The sequence below is a fragment of the Propithecus coquereli genome, unplaced genomic scaffold (genome assembly GCF_000956105.1).
Source record: "Propithecus coquereli isolate 6110/MARCELLA unplaced genomic scaffold, Pcoq_1.0 Scaffold137, whole genome shotgun sequence".
NCBI classification, from domain to species: domain Eukaryota; kingdom Metazoa; phylum Chordata; class Mammalia; order Primates; family Indriidae; genus Propithecus; species Propithecus coquereli.
The window spans coordinates 3,853,215-3,876,316 of NW_012137969.1; the positions used below are offsets into that span (position 1 = coordinate 3,853,215).

The 23,102-nt window shown below is 51.0% G+C and overlaps 1 protein-coding gene across 1 annotated transcript in view; it reads left to right on the forward strand.

Annotated features, from left to right (window-relative positions):
- Window positions 1-23,102, forward strand: part of TNRC18 (trinucleotide repeat containing 18) — an 84,232-nt gene that overhangs the window by 38,666 nt on the left and 22,464 nt on the right. Inside the window, exons 12-18 of the mRNA XM_012639114.1 lie at window positions 1,570-1,745; window positions 2,389-2,525; window positions 2,727-2,855; window positions 4,569-4,740; window positions 6,220-6,580; window positions 9,862-10,137; window positions 14,832-15,077. Coding sequence (XP_012494568.1) covers window positions 1,570-1,745; window positions 2,389-2,525; window positions 2,727-2,855; window positions 4,569-4,740; window positions 6,220-6,580; window positions 9,862-10,137; window positions 14,832-15,077 — 1,497 coding nt within the window. The remainder of the gene's footprint in view (window positions 1-1,569; window positions 1,746-2,388; window positions 2,526-2,726; window positions 2,856-4,568; window positions 4,741-6,219; window positions 6,581-9,861; window positions 10,138-14,831; window positions 15,078-23,102) is intronic.

Consider the following 23,102-nt stretch of genomic DNA (forward strand, 5'->3'; position numbering starts at 1 on the left):
TAGTGGGCAAGGCAGGGACACCGCAGACGTCCCGTGTACTGTGGAGGACGGCCCCATACAGCACGGGCTGACCGCAGTGTGGACACAGCCAAGGCAGAGGAGCCCTCAACGGTAAAATTACTGATGTCGATCTTCTGGAACTTTGTACACTGATGAGAGAATATACTTTTTTTCTCAATCACACATGGAATATTCCCCAAAATTATATTTTATATCACAAAAGAAAATGTCAATTAAAAAATTAAAGTTATTTTAATTTGGTAGAGACCAAAGCAAGGTCTCCTTTACTGTGGTTGGAGCAGCCTTTCTGGAGGGCAGCTGGAACGTTTGTCAGAGAGAGAAGAGCACACACCGTGGTCACATTAATCATGCTGGTCGGAATGTTCTTAACACACGTGTTCCAGCCATGTGCTTGCTAGGCTATTACCAAAGACATCAGAAACAACCTAGATGCCACAGTGGGGGATTATTTAGATTAATTAAAACTTACCAATGCAAGAGAATTCTAGGCTTCTTGTTAGGTTTATATATAAAAATATAAAATTACTGATACTCTAGTGTTTTTGACCTTCAGATACGGCGATTTTTATAAGGTTCGAGCTAATAATGAGGTTGATCTGTTTGTTATGTGCTAATGTGAAAAGATGTTAAGCAGAAAAAAGCAAAGGGTGATATGATATATACTGATACCATCTTTATAGTTATAAAGGATGCCCAGGGATGTTGTATTTGACGACACATAAATGTTTCTGGAACCATCTACCACAAATTGCATGACAGTGGCCTCCCCACGGAGGGACCTGTGTGTTGGGGAGCAGGAGGGCTCTTGTTTCTTCACACCTGTCTGCTTGGTTTGTGATTTTTTTTTTTTTTTGAGACAGAGTCTCACTGTGTTGCCCGGGCTAGAGTGCCGTGGCATCATCCTAGCTCACAGCAACCTCAAACTCCTGGGCTCAAGCGATCCTCCTGCCTCAGCCTCCCGAGTAGCTGGGACTACAGGCATGCGCCACCATGCCCAGCTAGTTTTTTCTATATATTTTTAGTTGTCCAATTAATTTCTTTCTATTTTTAGTAGAGATGGGGTCTCGCTCTTGCTCAGGCTGGTTTCGAACTCCTGAGCTCAAACAATCCGCCCGGCTCGGCCTCCCAGAGAGCTAGGATTACAGGCGTGAGCCACCGCGCCTGGCCTGGTTTGTGGTTTTTATCCTGGGCTCTTTGTGTTTTGGATCATGAGAGCCGTGCACATTCACCACGGAAATTCTAAGTACAGACAAGCAGAAAGAGCCTGTCCTAGCAAGAACCTGTGGCCTTGGGTGGCTCTCCTGGTCTGCACCAGCAAGCTTTGAGAATGGGACCAAGCTGCGTGTTCTGTGTTCTCACCTGCTCCTTTCTTGTCACGCTGTCTCCTGTGTCTTGGAAAGGCCTCAGGACAGTCAGCACCTGGGGGACTCTGTGTCCTGGGGCCTGCGTTTGCTCTGGGCCTCTGTATGCCCCCTGCCCCAGAAGCACTGGTGGGGCACACACAGCCCCGCCTGCAGTGCAGGCCCGTCACCCACCTCTCCTCCACAGGTGCGGAGCGGGGCCTGGTGGTGCGGCCCTCGCTGGAGAGCCTGCTGGTGGCCGGCAGCCACATGCTGAAGGAGGTGCTGGATGGCCCCTTCGTGGACCCGCTCAAGAACCTGAGGCTTCCACGGGAGCTGAACCCCAACAAGAAGTACAGCTGGATGCAGAAGAAGGAGGAGCGGGTGAGCTGGTCTAGGGTTCTCTTCCTGCCGCGGGCCTTTGTGGGAGAGGCGGGGGTGGAGTCTCCTCCACTGAGGCTCCATGTGCTGGCGCGTGACTGGCTTTGCCATCAGAAAGGCCAGAGCTGCATCCCGCTTCCTCTGCCCACTTGCTGTGTGGTCCTGGGCAAGTCGTTTGCCTTCTTGGGGCTTCAGTTTGTCCATGTGATAACTGTCAGGCGTGCCCCACGGCGGCAGCGTGACGGGTGGAAAGAGAGTGGTCTGGGGGCTGACCTGGCTCTGCCCTTGGCTGCCTGGGGCCCCCAGCAAGCAGCTCCCCTCCACGAGCCCCCAGTTTTAAATGACAACACAAGTGCCCTTGCTGGGCGGTTGTTACACGTGAGTGTGTGCTGCACACATGCATCTAACTCAGTGTTGACACAGCCCTGAAGAGTTGGTAGTACGCTTCCTAGCGCACAGTTGAGGCTGAGGCCACAGCTAGGAGGTGGCAGTGATGGGGCTGGCGCTGGGGCCTTTGTGACCCCAGAGCCCTGGCTGTTGTCGTGCAGTCTCACCATCCCCACCCGGGAGAGGGCCCCCGCCAGGCGGTGGGAGTCAGTGGGCCTCGGAATCCTCATCCCCTTCCTCCTCTTCCCCCCCCCCCCAGATGTACGCGATGAAGTCCTCCTTGGAGGACATGGACGCCCTGGAGCTGGACTTCCGGATGCGGCTGGCAGAGGTGCAACGGCAGTACAAAGAGAAGCAGCGGGAGCTGGTGAAACTGCAGAGGCGCCGGGACTCCGAGTGAGTTTGCCCCCAGCCCGCCCCGTGGGGCCCCTGCCCCGCCGGGCCCTTCAGGCAGTGGCAGGCGCTGGCGCTCAGTAGGTTGGCTGTGGCAGGCCGTCAGAGGTGTGCGTGGACCCGCGTGATGTGTGCGCACCGTGTACCTTTCTCCGCGCCCCGTCCACCCCCAGGTTCACAGCCTAGCGTGTGATTCTTTTTAAGGGACAGGCGCGAGGAACCCCATAGAAGCTTGGCACGCAGAGGCCCTGGCAGGCCGCGGAAACGGACCCACGCCCCGAGCGCCCTGTCGCCCCCCCGCAAGAGAGGGAAGAGCCGCAACAGTAGCGGAAAGTAAGGCTGGCCCCTCGGTGGGTCGGGGACTGGCACAGAGCTCGGAGGGGAGGAGCACGGGCCCCACGCGGTGCCTGCGTCTGGGTGCTGTGGGACCTCGAGTCCTGCGGGCTCTGACCCACCAGGAACGGTAGCCCTCGGGAGCACGGTGCGCTGCGCGCTGCCGGGGCCAGGAGGGTGACCAGGCCAGCAAGCACTGAGCCGGGAGGATGGCCCCAGCGAGAGTGTCCCGTGTCCTAACCCAAGTGCTTCGCCCACCTTCCTGCCACGCCTGCTTCCTCCACGGCTAGGGACTAATTCCTGCTCTTCTCCACAACCTCCTCCCTGTGGAGGGACCCGCTGAGCTGCCAGCCCTGCTGGGAAGGGCTCTGACTTGGGCTGTCGCTTGGTTCCCTCCGCGCCGGACACATCCCCGTCCTCCTGCCTTGACCTGCTGGCTCGTCCCGCCTGATGCCAGGGCTGCTCCCTGCGACTGGGCTGGCTCCGTTGTGCACTCTGGGGATGAACTCCTCGGGCAGCAGCAACAGCAGCAGCTTCGTGTGGCACCTCTGGAGGTTTACTTTGAACGCTGGCTGGAATGAGAGCTTTTCCTTCAGGGCCGGGCATGCACATGAGAGATGCTTCCGTCTTCCCTGGGTGTCTGTAGCACGAGCTGAAAGAGGCCCATCGAGGAAGGGTTGGCGTTGGCGTGTTCCTCAGCCTGGGACATGAGGGCAGGGAGGGCAGTAGGCGGTCCAAGATTTGGTCTGAGGAAGCAAAAAGAGCCTCGAGGGGCCTGCCAAGGGCACAGGAGAGGCAGTGGGACAGCCACAGGTCTTCTCAGGAGAAACGGCTCCAGGGGCCCCCACATCTTGCATTTAACCTCCTTGGATGTTCTTAATTGAAGAAAGGATGGAGAGAGGAAGAAAGCCCGTCACCAGCTACAGGAGGGAGGGAAGAGGCTGCTGGAGAAGACAGCAAGAGGCTGGGCCACCAAGGCCCAGGCCTAGTGGTCAGGCTGCGGGCCCTACGGTGGTTGACTTCCTGCTTTCGAGTCCCAGCTCCACCCATTATTGTGACCTTGGGCCCCATGTTAGCTTTTCCCAGCCTGCTTCCTCATCGGTAAAATAGTACGTAGAACAAAGCATTGTTTGTGGCTAAACGTGAAGCACTAATGCAGTGCAAGACACACAGTCAGCCCCAAGTAAAGTTTGGCTGCTTGCTTATGGTGAAGCTTTGGCTTAAAGCAGGCGAGCGGAGCCCTTGAACCAGGCCTGTCCCTACTGCCTCTGCTCACGAGGATTCGGGAGGCCAGCAAGTGGCTCCTTTTTCATATAACTCCTAATCTTAACTCCCCGCCCCCGTCTTGGCAGGTTTCCTTGGCGTTTCCGATTCTTGTTCTTGGCACATTTTGGTAAAGAGGTCTCTGGCCATGTAGACGTGTGTGTGTGAGATCAGGTGTGAGAGTGCATTGGAGAGGCCAGTGCAGGATGCTGACTTGGAGGAGTCTTTTTGTCTTCTTTCACGTGAAATTCTCGTTCTGCCTCATTTACAAATATCCCAGCATTCCAGCACCGTAGTCTTACAAGACCTGTCTCCCCAGACTCGTCACTCTGGCATCACTGTCTGTGCTTCAGCATCCAGAGCCAAACCCTTCAGGGCCACGAGGGTGGACCCCCAGCCCTCGAGTGTTATCTGGCCAGGGTGCTGACCAATGGTGCCTCTGGGTTTCAGGCTGAGCAGCAAGTCCCTGCTGACATCAGATGACTACGAGCTGGGAGCAGGGATAAGGAAGAGACACAAGGGGCCCGAGGAGGAGCACGAGGCTCTCATTGGAATGGGGAAAGCCAGGGGGAGGAACCAGACGTGGGATGAGCACGAAGCCTCGTCCGACTTCCTCAGTCAGGTCAGTTACCTGATCTTCCAGGTGCGCTGCGACCCTGGGGACTGGAGGGTATGTTGGAGTTCACACTCCTTTGCAGGCCCCGGTGCCCGCACAGAAACCTTAGAAATGGCTGCCTTAGTGCCAGAACAACTCTTCTCCAACCCTCCTTATGGGACTGTTGGGGGTGGGGGGAGATTAAGGCCCAGAGGAGGGCGGGGATTTACCAAAGTAACACAGCACACAGCCTCAGGCGGAGCCAGGACTAAAAGCCCTATCCCTTTGAGTGCCCCATGACCCTGTGCTGAAGCCAAGCAGGGAGACTGCAAGTTCTTAACCAAATAATGCAATTACTCTGTTGTTTAACAGTGTAATTGTTTAATGAGAAGCTTCACCATTCTGTAGTTCTAAGAAACAAGGGCTTGATGCCATTGTAATTTCCTCTGTGAACTCTCCAGGGGTAATGGAGTGAGAGCCAACTCCTTGATTTTTCTTATTTCTGCAGAGCATTGAAATCTTCCACTTATTAAGGCCTTTGTCTGTAAATACTAATGTATCTTGTCATCCCTCCCCATAAAGCCCTGAGCAAGGGGATGGTTTGTTAGATTTGGCCATGAGAGGGGAGTACTCACACAGGGAGAGTAGGTCCAGGAAGGAAAGGATAGCCAGTTTGTACATCAGGATGTTTACTCTCAAACTGAGGTGAGGGATGCTTTTGTTGTTATTTTAATGACACTATCCCAACGTTTTCCATCCATATGAAATGCTACCTGATTAAAGAAAACAGAGATAAAATGTACAAATGTGGGGCATTAATGGCTTTGAAACTGCATGTTTCATTTCAACAAATGACTATAGTTGACGATAGATGTGCAAGCAAGAACTTAATCTGTGAAATCTCTAATCATTCTTTCTGCTTCAGGCATCCAAGGAACACTCAAGGCATTTTCTTGGCAGCTTTGGCCCATTAGTAGGATGGGCTGGTTTAGTCTGTGCAGCAGTTGTTGTCAGCTGCTGTAGGTGGTTGAGATAAGCAGATCAGCCATGCTTCGATCTGGGTTTTCAATCTTGACTCCCTCCCTCCTCCCACAATCCAGCTGCCTTCTCCAGGCCATCGGCAGCTCTGCTTGCTCCAAGTGCTTCCTAGGAGGCACCCGATTGTGCCACGGAAAGCCAGAGTGGAACTGCCCCAGTGCCAGTGATAACTGTAACCACAGCAACAGCTATTTAATAAGTGGGTTACCTTGTGCTAGGCATTGTGATAAGTGCTTTATATGCCTTATTAAACCTTATGCTCATCTTCAGAACGACCCTGTGATGCCCAGACATAAGTATCCCATTTTACAGCGTATAAGCATTAAGGCTAAGAGGAGGTATGCAACTTGCTAGAAGTCACGGAGGGCAGGGGTAAGGATGAGCCCAGGCTCGTCAGAACATGTGCACTGAAACCCACTATCCTGTTATGCCAGATGTCTTAACCTGTGACCCAACTTCCCTCTCCAGCTAAAGATTAAGAAGAAGAAGATGGCCAGCGACCAGGAGCAGTTGGCAAGCAAGCTAGACAAGGCCCTCTCCCTCACAAAGCAGGACAAGTTGAAATCGCCCTTCAAGTTTTCGGACAGTTCTGGGGGGAAATCGAAAACTAGTGGGGGCTGCGGCAGGTACTTGACTCCTTATGACAGCCTGCTGGGCAAGGACAGGAAGGCTCTGGCCAAAGGCCTCGGCCTGTCTCTTAAATCCTCCAGAGAAGGTAAACACAAAAGGGCCGCCAAAGCCAGGAAGATGGAAGTGGGGTTCAAGGCCAGAGGCCAGCCCAAGTCGGCCCATTCTCCGTTCACCTCGGAAGTGAGCAGCTACTCCTACAGTAAGTAGCGGACGCCACGCCCCGCCTCTCGCCCACAGCTTCTCTCCTTTAATCCCCTTTTCGCTCTTTTACCCTCCACTTCCTCCTCTTCTGGGGAGCGCACCAAGTCCTCTTTTGGCTTTGCGAAGCCTCCCGGAAATGAATCCGTCTGAAGCAGAAGTGCCTGTGATTGGCGGGTGCGGTGCTGGGTAGGCACCTGTGATTGGTGGACGCCTGTGATTGGCGGGTGGGAGAGGCTGGCCGCCTGCCGTCTTGTGCTCGCCCCCTTCCGTGCCTGCCGGAAGTTGTCTGCGTGGAGGTCTTACGCGCCATAGAGTTTGCGGCTCCTCGGCCTAGAGAGGTCTGGGGGGGGGGAGGGATGGGGGCGGTGCGAATGATTTTGAGGGACTGCTGACCGGCTGGCCCTGCCCGCAGGAAGCTGGCCGTCCGCTGCTGGCATCTCGAAGCGAGCGGCGTTTACGGAGCGCGCCCAGTGCTGGGCTCTGAATCGAGGGCTTCACAGGCCTTATTTAACTGTCTGTGGCAGCCCTACGAACGCTCGTTTCATTGCTGAGGATGCTGAGGCCAAATAGATTGTGCGCTTCGGTGGGGAGAGTTGAATCGGGGTTAAACACGGTTCTGCCCGCCCCACATGCTCTCTAGAATTTTCTGACATGATGGACGTGTTCCACATCTGCCCTGTCCAGTGTGGTAGCCATTGGCAGCATGTGGCTATTGAGCCCTTGAAATGGAGCAGCCAGTGGGACTGGGGGACGGAGTTGTATGTCACTGGACTAGAGTTTGCGGTGTTGGCTGCCCTTGGGGTTTTCCTGGTCAAGGCGCCTCTCCGGGACCTCTGTGCCTAGCCCGCTGCCTGGCGGGCAGTAGGTGCTTGCTCGGTTTTTCTGGACCGAGCGCTTCATGCCCAGGGTGGACTGGTACTAATGATGTGGCTGCAGCAGGGAGGCCTGGAGGGGCTTCTTGGGTCCCGGCCGGTGTTGGTGCCAGCGGTGTGTGTTCTAGGAGTCCCCCCGGGGGGAGAGCTTTTGCCTTTGCAGCTCCCTGGTTCTATGTGTCCAGGGGGTTTTGATTGGCTCTGGCTGGTTCATGGGAGGGAGGGCAGAGTTTGGATGTCAAGTGGAGAAAATGGACACGTTTAATGTTACAATAAAGTGTGTTTTTTTAAGGAAAGAAGATAGAAAATGTTTATGGACTTGGAGTTAAAATATCACCACTTACCTTATGGGGCTGTTGGGAGCCTTAAGTGAGCTCATATGGGCAAAGAGCTGACTGACGGTGGCGCCTGGCCCAGGATTAAGGTGCCTTTTTTTGAGTGTATGTTTTTTTTGTTTGCCTCTGGCTACTGGGTAACCAGGACTGATGCTCTGATGGTCTTGAGGCAAGCAGCTGTGCTTTGTGTGCTGAGGACATGTGAGATTGCTGTAGCTTCTGTGCCCCTCCAGTTGGGATGGGTGTGATCAGAGCAGCACTGACCAGGTCCCTGGCCAGCATGTGGACACAGTGGAGAGAAACAGTATCAGTGGAAGGGGGAGAGGGCTTTCCTTTGCTCTTTCCATCGCTGCTCATTTTGGAATAGTGAAGAGGCAAAGAGGATTGCTGCTCTTTTGATCTGCCAAGGGTGAGGGATCTGTGAGTGTGGCTTGGCTGGTTGCTGGAAGAGTCCCCCACTCCCCTACTTGCAGGTGGGCGTGCATGTACTGGAGCTAGAGGTCAGAGATGAGCTCAGCCCCTGAAGTCTTTGGGGTGCTACGAGCTGATGAGTCCACTGCAGCAGGGCTGTGTGTGCTCTTGCGTGTGTGAGGGAATGTTCAAATTGCCAGTCAGACTCTGTTATGCCTTTGTCTAAAAACTCCACCGTCTGGGGGAGAGAAGTAGGCTAATGTTGCAATAAGAAAGTGAGTGAGCCTGTCTCCTCCTGTAGACTAGCTGTGATATGTACCTGGCTTTGCAGAGAGAGCACTTTTATTTATTTTTTACAATTTGCTTTTCTGCAACTCTAGGTCACAAGAGAGCAGGGTCACAAAGAGGCGGGGCTGTCTTCCAGCAGAGAGATGCTGTGCTGCATGGGGTCAAAGCGAGAGGGATGCCCTCTTGCTTTTTCACTTTGGGTTGTAGGGGGTGGTGGCACACCCCGAGGGTTCTTTTGGGAAGCCAAGTTTGTTGTCACCTACCGGCATCTCCAGCCTGGGATGTGGCTTTGGGAGGGACGGGTTGGCATACACGAAGGATAACTGGCTAGCGGGCCGGCACGGGGCTGGCAGCTTGGTGGGACTTTACCTTGTTCCGCCCTGGAGTTGCCAGACCATCGAAGTTGTGCTCTTTGTTGGAGTGGAAAGTGCAGATGTTGGTGGAAGCAGCCAGAGGACCCCCGCCAATGCGCACCCCCCTCCCCGCCCCCGCCATGTGTGTAGTGTCTTTTGGACTTGGTGGCGGCAGGCGTTGCCAAAGCTGTAGGTAGCTGTTGGTTAATGTTCCTCCTGTTTGGAGTGGATTTTAGCAGATCAAGGGCTTAAGTCTGTGGCTGTGGAGCTCTTTCTTCCCATCGTGCTCAACAGCCCAATACGAAGAACAGGTTAAAATGGTGTATGTTTGGGGTGGGTTTAGAAGGAGGCAGAGCTGTGCCCACTCGACAGGCTCCCCTCCCCAAAGCTGGTTGGTCCTGTCCCAGGAGGGTTTGAAGTCCCTTGTCCTCAATTGCGTAGTTAGACGGAGGCTTGTGGGGGGCCAGAAGTGGTGTGCAGGTGAACGACTCTGACCTGTGGAGGGCAGGGCAGTCCCTGCTTTTAGCATCATTTGTCAGTCTCTTTGGTGTGAATGCCCTCACCGCTGCTGCTTTGAGCTGAGTGGGGAGTTGGGAGGAGAAGTGCACGATTGGCTCTCTTGAGCCTTCCCCCCAGGTCAGGTCCCTCCCCAGTAGTCACCCCTGGGCCGTGTGCAGTCCCAGGGACAGAGGGGAACTGCCGTGGCAGTGACCACCATGACCAGGAGAGAGTCATTCCTGAGAGGGGGCCTCCTCCCTCCCCCAGTGCCGGGAAAGGCTGAGTGACGGGTGGTGGCGCTCGGAAGGCGAGCCGTGCGGCACCGAAGGCCTGCAGGTGCGAGGCCAGAGGCGCGGCCTGGGAGGGGAGCTCGTGGCATTGAGTGCAGCTCTGGACCTCTCTGTTCTGGCATTTTCCAGTGTGTTCTCAGAACCACTAAAGACAATAGAATGAAGTCACCAGCCCCTCCCTCCTCCCCGGTGCTCTGTGACTTATCTGTATTAAAAACTACTCTGACTGCAGATACGGACTCAGAGGAAGATGAAGAGTTCCTGAAGGACGAGTGGTCTGCCCAAGGCCCCTCCGGCTCCAAGCTGACGTCCTCCATCCTGTGTGGCGTGGTGGCGAAGAGCAGCAAGGCGGCCGGCGGCCCCAAGCTGACCAAGAGGGGCCTAGTGGCCCCCCGGACTCTGAAACCCAAGCCTGCCGCCAGCAGGAAGCAGCCGTTTTGTTTGCTGCTCCGAGAGGCCGAGGCCCGTTCCTCCTTCAGCGACTCTTCGGAGGACTCGTTTGACCAAGGTTACTAGCTCCAAACACAAAATACCCTCCGTGTTTTCTAGCGAGCGTGCGTGAGAGTGAGAGCGAGTGCGAGGGGAGAGCGAGCGCACGGGAGAGATGGCCGTGCGGGGGCCGTCCACCCCGATGGCCGCAGGAAGGGCAGCCATCTGGGTTCTTGGCAGCGTAGCCTGCTGTATCAGCCCGATTATTTTTATTTTTGTTTTTCTTTGTACTGTATCATTGTGATAACACCCTTGGCTAGCTCTTTTTGAGCTTTTATATGGACTGGTTTTTAGTTTTCACCTTCCTCCACTCTCCTTCCTCTCTGCCCTCCCCCTGACCCGAGCGCCTGCCCACCCTCCGCCCACCTAGACCCCGGGCTTGGGTTGGGTTCTCTTTTGGCATGGGCCCGGCGGAGGCTTCCTGAGGGACATTTTGTAAATGGAATTCTGTCGTGTGGGCGTGTGACTTGATGTTTGTACCTCGATTTTGGTAATACCAAGCTTTATTAAACATATCGAGTTCATTTTTAACTAAACCCGTGTGCCTTGTCTCTCTTGCTGTGTCCTTACTAGACATTAGGTTGACGCTCCCTCCATTTTGTTCCTCCTCCCCCTCCCCTCCCCCACCACCCAGAAGGAGTAGAGACGGGTAACGCAGCCTGCCGCTTGCCGCTATTATCCAAATATCCCTGGTAGCTGTGGGCATTCATTCCATTTTCAGGTTTAAAGTCAACTGCTTTCACCTCCAGCACCATCTTTTTTTTTTGGTTGCTTGTTTGTCTTTTATTTTCTTAAAGCTCTGTTCTTATTCACCAGTGCTTAAAAAATAATTGTTTATAAACACTTGTCTTCTAACACGTATTTCTGTTTTGAAGGGCACGTAGGCAGAGCAAGGTCGAGACCTCTTGACATCCCTGGTTTCATTAAATTTCAAAGTGTTGGCTTCATTGCCACGTTGAGGACAAGGCACAGTGCTTCAGAGAGAGCGCTGGCCCGGTCCCAGGCCTGATCTGGCCTCAGCTTGGCCAGGGCCCCTCAGCCACCTCACATAAAAAGACAGTCAGACCCCAGGACCTCTGAGAACATTCTGGCTCTGACTGCTCCAATGGCGGAATCGTACTTCTGAAGTTAGAAATGTCTGAGCCCTTCGGGCCCTTCAATCAGAAATGTGCCAAGAAGGGGAAGCAAGTGAATCCTTGAGAGCATTTCCCAGCCCTGGTTTTAGGGTTTGCTTCAGGCGGACTCCCTCTAGGGCCAGGCCTTGGGGATCCCCAGGGCCCTGGGTAGCAACACCCGGATGTCAGCTGCTCCCTGAGGAAGGCCCAGGGGTGTCACGGGGCACCTGGACATGACTTGGCTTGGGCCCCGGGGACCGGAACGCCGCTCCCGTTTCCCAGCCTTGCTCTCGAATTCTGGTCTACCATCTCCCCTCCCAGACTTCCCCTCCAAATTGGCCAAGATGGGTTTTGGGTGACCAGGAAATGGCACAGCAGGGAGCCCACTGCCCTTCGGGCTCACGGGGTCACATCCTCCTTGGCTGCTGCCCATCTGAGCAAACGCAACCTGGGCCGAGAAGAGAGGCCACTAACTGGCCAGCCAGCCTCGTTTCCCGAGGCCTCCCTGCCCCGGCCTCCTGTGAAGGAGCTGGTTGGTTTACCTTCCCCCTCCCTCCATGACCTCCTCCCTCCCCCAGCTGGGCTTGCATGCCCGTGCCCCCTACCCCACACACCCATAAAGCCAGGATCCCGCTTCCAAGTTTTTGGAATCCTGCCCCAGCTCAGCCCCCCCAGAGAAGTAGGCAGGCCCCCCGCCCCTCGCCCCCGGACCCCCGTCCCCAGACCTCTCAGGAAGGGGCCATCTGCCCAGAGTGTGCTCAGGCTGGATGCTGCGGTGCCAGCGGCCAGAGCCTGGGTAGCAGAGGGGGTTGGGGAGGGCACTCAGGCCCCTTGGCTTGTCCTCTCCTACAAGCAGACCACTGATCAGGTTTCAAAAGGGATATTTGGGTAATAGGGCCTTACTGACCCCTGGTACTAAAACACATAATTGGCTTGGCTTTTCTAGTGTGTCTGCTTTCTCCTCCCAGCAGCCTGACCATACCTTCACCCTTGACCCCTACCCATGATGCTTTGAATGTCTGTTTCGGTCTCTTGCATTTGCTCTCACGCTGCACTCTGGACGCAAAGCGAAGGCTGGGAGTAGGGCAGACGGCGCAGCGGGTCACTGAGCTTGGGTCCGAGCCTGGCTCGTTGCTCCGTAGGTAGGCAAAACCCTTTTCTTTCTGTCCTCTGTACACCTCCCCTCCTCGGGGTTTGCCCCCACCGGGTCTGGCAGCAGCAGATCGCTTTGACATTTACTAGGTTTTGGAAAACCAAACCAAGTCGTAACAGCCAACCCCATGTCATGAGCCAAGATTTTTTTTTAATAAAATGAAGTTTTTCTGCATTTCCTTGGGGTTCTTTGTTGGGACTTTTTCTCCCCTACCCTTGGCAAGCTCTGTCACCTCAGGTGTGGACAACTCCAGAAAGGCTTTCTGGGTTCTCAGACCCTCTCCACATCCCTGCCCCCGTGGACCCTGGCCTGAGCACCCCAGCCCCTGCGGGAGCAGCTGGTGTGGCCTGGTCAGGCACGCGGGGAGGCGGAGGGTCTTGCGTTCCAGGGTGTTGGGGTCGGCCTGTGGCTGGCTTTCTAGGCTCTGATGCGGACATTGTAGGCAGAATCCAGAACCCAGTGGGCTCTGCCCTCCTCTGCCAGGCCCTGCTGGTTAAGAGTCCTTCTGGAGTTCTGGAGTCTCCACACCTGAGCAGCCAGGGCAGGGTGTCTTTAGAAGGGAAAATTCCTGGCCACACGTCCAACCCGTGTCCCCACCCCAGCCAGCCCCCTGCCCACCATCCTGCTCAGATTGGCCAACCCCAGGGAGGCCGGATGTGGGAGACCCAGGCGCTGTCGAAAGTCTGCCTACACTTAGCCTGCTTTGCCGCTGTGGCCCACTGGGGCGGAGACAGAACCATGTGATGTCCGCAATGTGAATGACCGCAAGTGTGCACTGCCTGCTGCCCCTGCCGCCCCGCTGGCCTCTCCAGCCTGCTCCATCCATCGCTCTGGGGGCCAGTCTCCCGGCTTCTCACCCTCTTAACCTCCTCTCTCTCTCTCTGGCTCCTCCCTCCCTCCAGCCCTGTGCAGACTCCTCAAGCCATCTCTGTCACTGCCTCCTGCTCCGAGGGCTCCCTCTGATAAATGGGTAGACAGACCCTCTGCCTGCATTGGCACCCCTGGGGCTGCCACTTTGGCCACTAATTGCACTTAAGCAAGTGGGTGGCTTGGGGCATCAGCAGGAGAACGTGGAGTTGGCCTTCCGTCTTCCCTGTCCACCTCCCAGAGCCCAGGCTGTCCCTGCCCTGGAGAGAGCATGGCACCCCCGCCGCTTCTTGCTGGATAGGGTGGCCATCCAGCCTGGCCTAGGCCATGCCCTTGGCCCTGGCATCTCAGGGCAGTTAGCTCTCTGATGCCGCTTGCCTGCCCGTACCCGTCAGAGGTGAGCCAGCTCTCTCCCTAGGAAGTTCTTAAGCAAGTATGTGCCTCAGACCCTCAGATAGTCTCCCCTTTCTTTGGCGGGAATTTGGTTCATGGACAGGGAGTGTCATTGTCCCTGCTTGCTGCCCATCCTGCCTTTGTCCCTAGAGCCCGAGCTGGGTCAGGGGGTGTGGGCCCTCAGGCTAGCAGGGCCAGTCGCTGGGGAGAAGCTTGTCTTTATTCACCAACTAGAGAGACAAGCCGGGCCCTTTAGCCACCAGCCTGCGCTGGGTTCGAGTCCTGCCCTGCTGCCTGAGTGCCTCACCCCGTAGAGCCTCATTCGGCCTAGGGCGAAGTGGCCTGACCCACCTGCCCCTTCTTGGCTCCCTGTGAGTCAGGAGGAGTGGCCAGCTGCAGGTTCCTTTCTGCAGGTCACAGGGGGTGGCCCTGTTTCTGTTTGATTCTCTTCAAGCCTGCAGATGGCTTTTTCCTACATACCTGTGATTTTCTTTGGACCTTCCCTTTAGCTGGGCCAGTGGGCTGGGAGGGTTGCCCCCTGCTGCAGATGAGAAACTGGGCTCAGAGAGGGCTGGGGACTTGCCTCAGGCTTCCCAGCATGGGAGTGCTGCTGGGAGTCAACTTTGGGCTCCAGAGCCCTGCTCAGGGCTTGAACTGTGGGAGTCCCCCAGCCCCTAGGAAGAGACCAAACTCCACCTTCTCCTGCCGCCAGCACCCAGGCCTCAGGCTGGCAAAACTGCCACTGGTGCCTGTGCCCAAAGCCCAGCCCGAGCCCCGAGGGCCCTCCCACCCCCCTCCGCCTCCTCCCTCCTCCTCCTCTCCTGCCTCCTCCTTGGCCTCCATGTCGTGTGTCGGGGCGTGTATGTGTGAGACCGTGGAGAGAGCTGTCTCCAGTCTGTGTCCGTGTGTCTGGCCCCTGCCCACAGCACAGGTGCATGTTGGTGCCCCCCTTACAGAAGCCCACCCTGGTACCCAAAGCCAGGATGCCCACATCTTGGGCTCCATTGACGGGGGCATTGGGCCATCAGGGGCACTTGTGGGCTGGTTCTGGATCCACCCTGAGCGGCCCCGTGGTGAGGACGGAGGGGCTAGGCTGGAGCCCGGTGGCCGCTCTGGGTTGGGGGTGGTGGGGGCGGCATGCGCCGAGGCCAGGGCTCTGACTCGCCCCTGTTTTCTGCACGCCAGATGAGAGCTCCGAGGAGGACGAGGAGGAGGAGCTCGAGGAGGAGGAGGACGAGGCCGGTGGCAGCTCCAGGCTGGGCGCCCGGGAGCGGGCCCTGTCGCCAGGCCTGGAGGAGAGCGGGCTGGGCCTATTGGCCCGCTTTGCAGCCAGCGCGCTCCCCAGCCCTGCAGCGGGGCCGTCCCTGTCGGTGGTGCAGCTGGAGGCCAAGCAGAAGGCCCGGAAGAAAGAGGAGCGGCAGAGCCTGCTGGGTGAGTGTGGGGAGGGGGGTGCCAGCACCCTAACCCACAGGTGGGGAAACTGAGGCTTAGAGATGGGTAGGTGCGGAGCTGGGGTGCGACAGGGCCTGTCCTGAGCAGAAGGCGCTGGTGACACAGGCCCCCACCTGCTGCTTCCAAGGAGGGGTCTCTGTGGCCATGCAAACAGCAGCCGTCTTCACTGTCATCCTAAGTGTGGGAGCACTCGGGCTGCATGAGCCCAAGGGAGGCCCCTGACCCAGACAGGGAGGCTAGGGGGCCACTCCAGTTTGGCAACGCCTGCCTGGTCTGTGAGAGAAACAGGCGCAGGGAGAAGGAACAGCCTGAGCAGAGGTGAAGAGAAAGCCCTATTGGGGGCATCAGAGGGGCTGCAGTCAGTGAGACAGGGTGGGGGCAGCCTTGTGCAGCCTGGGCCTGGGAGAGTCCAGGGTGGGGTCGGCAGGCGCTGTGCTCCCTCGTAGTCAATCCTCATGGCCGCTCTGTTAGACCAGGCGTGCTCTCCCCACTGCCCAGGTGGGAAACTGAGGCAGCAGGCACTAACCTTCGGGCAGGAGGCTGATGTTTACTCCAGCCCTGCTTCCTTCCTGTCCTTGCATCTCTGATCACATCCTTGCATCAGGGTCCTGGCTTCTTGAGACCCTTTCCTGGGCTTACCCCATGCTCACCAGGCCAAGCGTCCTCACATGGACGTAGCCCGTCTGCTGTTGGGGTTGGTGTTTGAGGTGGAGATGGCCGGGAACGTGTCTAGGCTGTGAGTTCCCCTGGCCTCAGCAGGGCAGGGTCTCTGCTGAACCTCGGCATTGTTTTCTGAACCACAGGGGTATGCATGAGGCCTTCCTGGCAGGGGCTGAGGCAGGAAAACGGGCACTGGGCGTCATGCACTCTGCAGGCCAGGGACCAGAGCCTCAGCCCCGGCCTCCACTGTCTCCAGTAGCCCCATTTCCAGCACCCACACCAGGCTCTAGGCCCTGCTCTGCCTTCCCCCTCTGCCCTCTTGCTCCCTCTCACCCCCGTGCCCTGCCATTGTTCCCTGGGCTTCAGGTCGGCTCCCCTAGACAGTGGCACCAGCCTCCCTACAATACTACCTCTCCACACAGAAGCAGCTGGGGGGCTTTTCTTCGAAGTACAAACTTAACCAGGACACCTCTCTGCCCAGAACGTCTACGTGCCTCCCCATTGCCCTCTGGTCAGCACAACCTGTCTGACCCTCCACTGTCAGACTTGCTGCATGGACAGCGCCATCCTGTCCACAGCCCCTACTCCAGCCCCTAACTGCACCACCTGTCCTGGGGCCTTCAGACTTTTGCACTTACTAATACTATTTCTACAGCTCCAAATATCCATTTCATCCAAATTGTTCAATATGTTGGCATATGGTTCAAATTATGCACTTCAGAGACTTTTAACATCTGAAGGGTCTGTAGTGATGCTTCCTTTTTCGTTGCCAATACAGATCGATAGTTTCTCCTCTCTTTCTTGATCAGTCTGGCCAGAAGCTATCAGTTTTGTCCATTTGTGCGCTTTGTTATTTCCTTCATTCTGTTTACTTTGGAGAAGCAGGCATACCTCGGAGATAGTTTTGGTTTGGTTCCATATCACCACGATAAATCTAGCACAATAATATGTGTCATGCAAATTTTTTGGTTTCATATATAAATGCAAATAAAAGTTATGTTTACACTATACTGTAGTCTGTTAAGTGTGCATATGCAATAGCACTGACTAAGAAAACAATGTATATACTGGGAACCCCATTTCTGGCACCCATGCTGGGCCCTGGCCCTGCCTTCCCCCTCCTTCCTCTCACTTCTATGTCATGCCATTTGTTGCTCTTACTGCTAAAAGATACTAAGGATCATCTGAGCCTTCACTGAGTTGTAACTTTTTGCTGGTGGAGGGTCTTGCCTTGAGTGTGATGGCTAATCAGGGTGGTGACTGCTGAAGGTTGAGGTGGCAATTTCTTAACATAGGATGACAATGAAGTTTGCTGCATTGAATGACTCTTCTTCTCACAAAAGATTCTCTGTAGCATGCCATGCTGTTTGATAGCCTTTTACCCAGAGTAGAACTTCTTTCAAAATTAGAGTCAATCCTCTCAAACCCTGCCACTGTTTTATCTGCTAAGTTTATGTAATATTTTGAGCCCTTTGTTGTCATTTCGACAATGTTCACAGCGTCTTTGCTAGGAATAGATTCCATCCCAAGAAACCACTTTCTTTGCTCATCCATAAGAAGCAACTCCTCATCCATTAAAATATTATGAGATTGCAGCAATTCAGTTCCATCTTGAGGCGCCACTTGTAATTCTAGGTCTCTTGCTCTTCCTACCACTTCCTCCACTGAAGGTTCGAACACCTCAATCTCATCCATGAAGGTTGGAATCGACTTCTTCCAAACTCCTGTTAATGCTGATATTATGACCTTCTCCTATGAATCATGAGTGTTCTTAGTGGCATCTAGACTGATGAGTCCTTTCCAGAGGTTTTCAATTGACTTTGCCTAGCTCCATCAGAGCAATCACTACCTATGGCAGCTGTAGCCTTATGAAATGTATTTCTTAAATAATAAGACTTGAAAGTCAAAATTACTCCTTGATCCATGGGCTGCAGGGTGGATGCTATGTGAGCGGGCATGAAAACAACATTAATCTCCTTGTACATCTCCATCAGAGCTCTTGGGTCACCAGGTACATTGTCAATGAGCAGTAATGTTTTGAAAGGAATCTTTTTTTTTGAGCAGTAGGTCTCAACAGGGGGCTTAAAATATTCAGTAAACCATTCTGTAAACAGATGTGCTGTCATCCTGGCTTTATTCCATTTATAGAGCATAGGTGGAGTGGACTTAGCATAATTCTTAAGGGCCCTAAGATTTTTGGCAAAGTAAGTGAGCACTGGCTTCAACTTAAAGTCATCAGCTGCATTAGGCCCTAACAAGAGATGGGGCTGTCCTCTGAAGCCCCGAAGCCAGGCATTAACTTCTCCTCTCTAGCAGTGAAAGTCCTGGATGGCATCTTCTTCCAGTAGAAGGCTGTTTGGTCTACATTGAAAATCTGTTGTTTAGTTTGGCTGCTTTATCAATGACCTTAGCTAGATCTTCTGGATAACTTGCTGCAGCTTCTACACCAGCACTTGCTGTTCCTCCTTCCACTTTTATGTTATGGAGACGGCATCTTTCCTTAAACTTCATGAACCAGCCTCACTTCCAACTTTTCTTCTGCAGATTCTTCCCCTCTCTCAGCCTTCACAGAATCGAAGGGAGTTAGAGCCTCGCTCTGGATTAGGTTTTGACTTAAGGGAATGTTGTGGCTGGTTTGATCTTCTAAGCAGACCACTAAAACTTTCTCCATGTCAGTAGTAAGACTGTTTCCCTTTCTTACCATGTGTTCACTGGAGGAACACTTTTCATATCCTTCAAGAACTACTTTTCCTTTGCGTTCACAACTCGGCTAACTGGTGCAAGAGGCCCAGCTTTTGGCTTATCTCGGCTTTCCATATGCCTTCCTCACTAGCTTAATCATTTCTGGCTTTTGTCGTCTGACACACGACTCCGCCTTTCACTTGAACACTGAGAGGCCACTGTAGGGTTATTAATTGGCCTAATTTCAATATTGTTTGTCTCAGGGAACAGGGAGGCCCAAAAAGGAGGTGGGGAATGGCAGGTCCATGGAACAGTCAGAACACGCAACATTTATCGATTAAGTGGTAACCCCAAAACAATTATAAGAATAACATCAAAGATCACTGACCACAGATCTCTATAACAGAGATAATAATAATGAAAAAGTTTGAAATATTGTGAGAAAAACTGTGACACAGAGACAAGACACAAAATGAGCACATGCTGTTGAAAAAATGGCACCGAGAGACATGCTTGAGGCAGAGTTGCCACAAACCTTCAATTTGTGGGGGAAAGAAAAGCAGTATCTGTGAAACACGATAAAATGACGTATGCCTGTAATTTGCAACCATTTCCCATTTCTTCTGGTGGAAGCTTAGGTCATTGAATTTGGGATCTTTTTCTATTCTGACAGAAACATTTAGAAGTATAAACCTTTCTCTAAACATGGCTTTAGCTGCATCTCAGTAATTTTGATATGTTATCATATTTTCCTTATTATTCAGTTCAAAACATTTTCTAATTTCTACTGTGATTTCTACTTTGACCCAATGATTATATAGAAGGGTGTTATTTATTTCCAAATATTTGGGGAAGTTGCTGGGCTATCTTATTGTTACTTCTAATTTAATTCCATCTTGGTCAGAAAATATACTCCATTAATTTCAATCTTTGACAATTTTTAAAATTTGAGGATATGTGGTATTTCCTAGCAAATGTACTGTTTACATTTAAAGAGTATATATTCTGACGTCATTAGGTATAGTAGTCTATAAATGTCAATCAAGTGACTGGTAGTGTTCAGATCTATGTCTTTGGTGGGTTTTTTTTTTTGGTCTCATTTTACCAGTCGGTGCTAAAATCTCCAACTATGATTGTGGAATTCTCTATTTTCCCTTTTAATTTAATCTGTCAATTTTTGCTTTATGTATTTGAAGCTGTTATTGGGTGCATATAAATTTATGACTGTTATGTTTTCCTCTTGAACTGGCTCTTTCATTGTGAAGTTTTCCTTTCTATTTCTATACATTTTGTTTTGAAATCCATTTATCTGATATTAGTCACTGCAGCTTTCCTATGCTTACTGTTTACATGCTATATCTTTTTACAGCTATTTATTCTCAGTTTGTCTTCATATTTACATTGAGTCTCTTGTAGACAGCATATATGTAGCTGGGTCTTTTTTTTTTTTTTTTTGTCCTTTCTGTAATCTCTGATTTTTCATTGGAGTGTTTAATCTATTAATATTTAATACATGTATTAATATGGTTGAGTTTGAATCTACCCTTTGATTTTTTCTTTTGTTTCTTTCTTTCTTTTTTTTTTTAAAGAAGCTCTGTTGCCTGGGCTAGAGTGCAGTGGTGTCATCAGTCATAGCTCACTGCCACCTCAAACTCCTAGGCTCAAATGATCCTCCTGCCTCAGTCTCCCAAGTAGCTGGGAGTACAGGTGCATGCCACCATGCCCAGCTTATTTTTTAATTTTTTGTGGAGATGGGGTTGCTGTGTTGCTCATGCGGGTCTCAAACTCCTGGCCTAAAATGATCCTCCCGCTTTGGCCTCCCAAAGTGCTACGATTACAGGCGTGAGCCACTGTGTCTGGCCTTTGGCTTTTCTTTTTAAACTAACAGTCATGTTGAGACATAATTCACATACAATAAAATTCACCCTTCAAAATGTAAAATTCAGTGGTTTTTCTTGTATTCATAGAGTTGTGCACCCATCACCACTATCTAATTTCATGTCATTGTCATTATCCTAAAAGGAAACCTCATACTCATTTGTAGTCACTCCCCAGACTCCCACCAAACTCCAGCCCTAGACAACCACTACTTTCTCCTTCTATGGATTTACCTATTCTTGACATTTCATATGAATGAAATCTTATAATATGTGGCCTTTTGTCTCTGGTTTCTTTCACTTAGCATAATGGTTTCAAGGTTCATCCATGGTATAATATGTATCAGAGCTTCTTTCATTTTTATGGGTGAATAATATTCCATTTTATGGCTATATCACATTTTGTTTGTTCACACATTCTTTGATGGGTTGTTCCTACTTTTAGGATTTTATGAATAATACTGCTGTGAATATTTGTGTACAGATTTTTGTGTGGACATTGATTTTTAATTCTCCTGGATGTATACCTAGCAGTGGAATTTCTGGGTCTTTTGATAACTTTATGTTTAACTTTCTGAGTAATCACCCAATTGTTTTCCCAAAGTGGCTGTGCCATTTTATATTCCCACAAGCAGTGGATGAGGGTTCCAATTTGTCCACATCATCACCAACACTTATTATTATCTGTTTGTTTTGTGATATACATGTTTGTGGCTGTGAAGTGGTATTTCATTGTGATCTCGATTTGCAATTTTCTGATAAATACGTTGAACATCTTTTCACATGCTTAGTGACCATTTGCAGGTCTTCTTTGGAGAAATATCTTATTTGAATCTTTTACTCATGTTTAAATTGGGTTGTCTTTTTATTGTTGAGTAGGAGTTCTTTATTCTGGCTATAGTCTCTTATCAAACATATGATTTGTGATTATTTTCTCCCATTCTGTGAGTTGACTGTTTACTTTATTGATAGTGTTGTTTGAAACAAAAGTTTCACATTTTGATGAAGTCTAATTTATGTTTTTTCCTCTTGTCACGTGTGCTTCTGGTGTCATCTATAAGAAAGTATTGCCTAATCCAAGGTCACAAAGATTTCCTCCTGTTTTCTTCTGGGAGTTTTATAGTTTTGGCTCTTTTATGTAGGTCTATGATCCATTTTTAGTTACTTTTTGAGTATAGTGTGACCTAGGAATCTTTTGCCTGTGGAGAGAGAGTTGTCCCAGTATCATGTGTTGAAAAGTCTATTCTTTCTTCATTGAATAGTCTCAGCACCCTTGTTGAAAATCAATTGGACATAAATGTAAGGGGTTACTTCTGGATTCTGAATTCTATTCCACTGATCTCTATGTCTATTTTTAACCCAGTACCACACTGTCTTGATTATTGTAGCTTTGTGTAAACTTTGAAATTAGGAAGGGTGATTCCTCCATCCTTATTTTATTTTATTTTAGTTTAGTTTAGTTTTTGAGACAGAGTCTCTCTGTGTTGCCCAGGCTGGAGTACAGTAGCATTGTCATAGCTCACTGCAACCTCAAACTCCTGAGTTTAAGCGATCTTCCTGCCTCAGCCTCCCAAAGTGCTAGGATTTCAGGTGTGAGCTACCATGCCCAGCCAGTCCTCCATCTTTGTTCTTTATTTTGCAAGTTATCTTAGAGCTTCTGAGTCCCTCGTATTTCCATATGAGTTTTAGGAGCAGCTTGTCAATTTTTGCAAAAAAAAAAAAAAAATCCAGCTGGGATTCTGACAGTGATTGTGTTGAATTTCGCTACATCAGTTTGGGGAGTATTGACATCTTAACAATACAAACTTTTTGATCCAGGAACATAGGGTGTCTTTCCATTTATTTAATTTCTTTCAATAATATTTTGTAGTTTTCAGTGTACAAGTCATGCACTTCTTTTATTAAATTTATTCATATTTATCCTTTCTGATGGTTTTGTAAGTGGCATTATTTTCTTTTTATTTTTGGAGTGTTCATTGCTAGTATATAGAAATACAATTGATTTTTGTATATTGATCTTGTATCCTGCAACCTTGTCGAACTCATTTATTGGTTCTAATAGTTTTTAGTAGATTCCTTAGGATTTTCTATATATGAGATCATGTCATCTGCAAATAGAAATAGTTTTACATCTTCCTTTATAATGTGTATGTCTTATTTCTTTTTCTTGCCTAATTAACCTGGCTAGCACCTCCAGTAGATAACTGAATGGAAGTAGTGAGAACATGTATCTGGCTTGCTTCTGATTTTAGGGAGAAAACATTTAGCCTTTCACCATTAAGTATCATGTTAGCTGTGGATTTTTCATAGATGTCCTTTGTCAGGTTGAGGAAGTTCTCTTCTGTTTCCAGTTTGTTGAGTAATAGAAATGGTGTGTTACATTGATTAACTTTTTGGTATGTTGAACCAACCTTGCATTCCTGGGATGAATCTCACTTGGTCATGGTACATAATATTTTTTTATTTGTTGCTGGATTATGTTCACATATGTTTATGTCTTCTGGATAAATTGACCTGTTTATCATTTTAGAATATCCTTGTCTTTAGTAACAATTTTTGACTTAAAAAGTCTTCTGTTTGATATTAGTACAGCCACTCCAGCTCTCTTTTGGTTAATTACTATTTGCATAGTATATATTTTTCATCTTTTGACTTGCAATTTATTTGCGTCTTACTCTTTTGTTTTTTGTCTAATTTTTGTTCCTCTGTTTCTCCTTTGCTGTCTTTTTTTAGGTTATTTGAATGTGAGTAAGAATTCCATTTTAATTTTCTTGTTTGCCTTCTC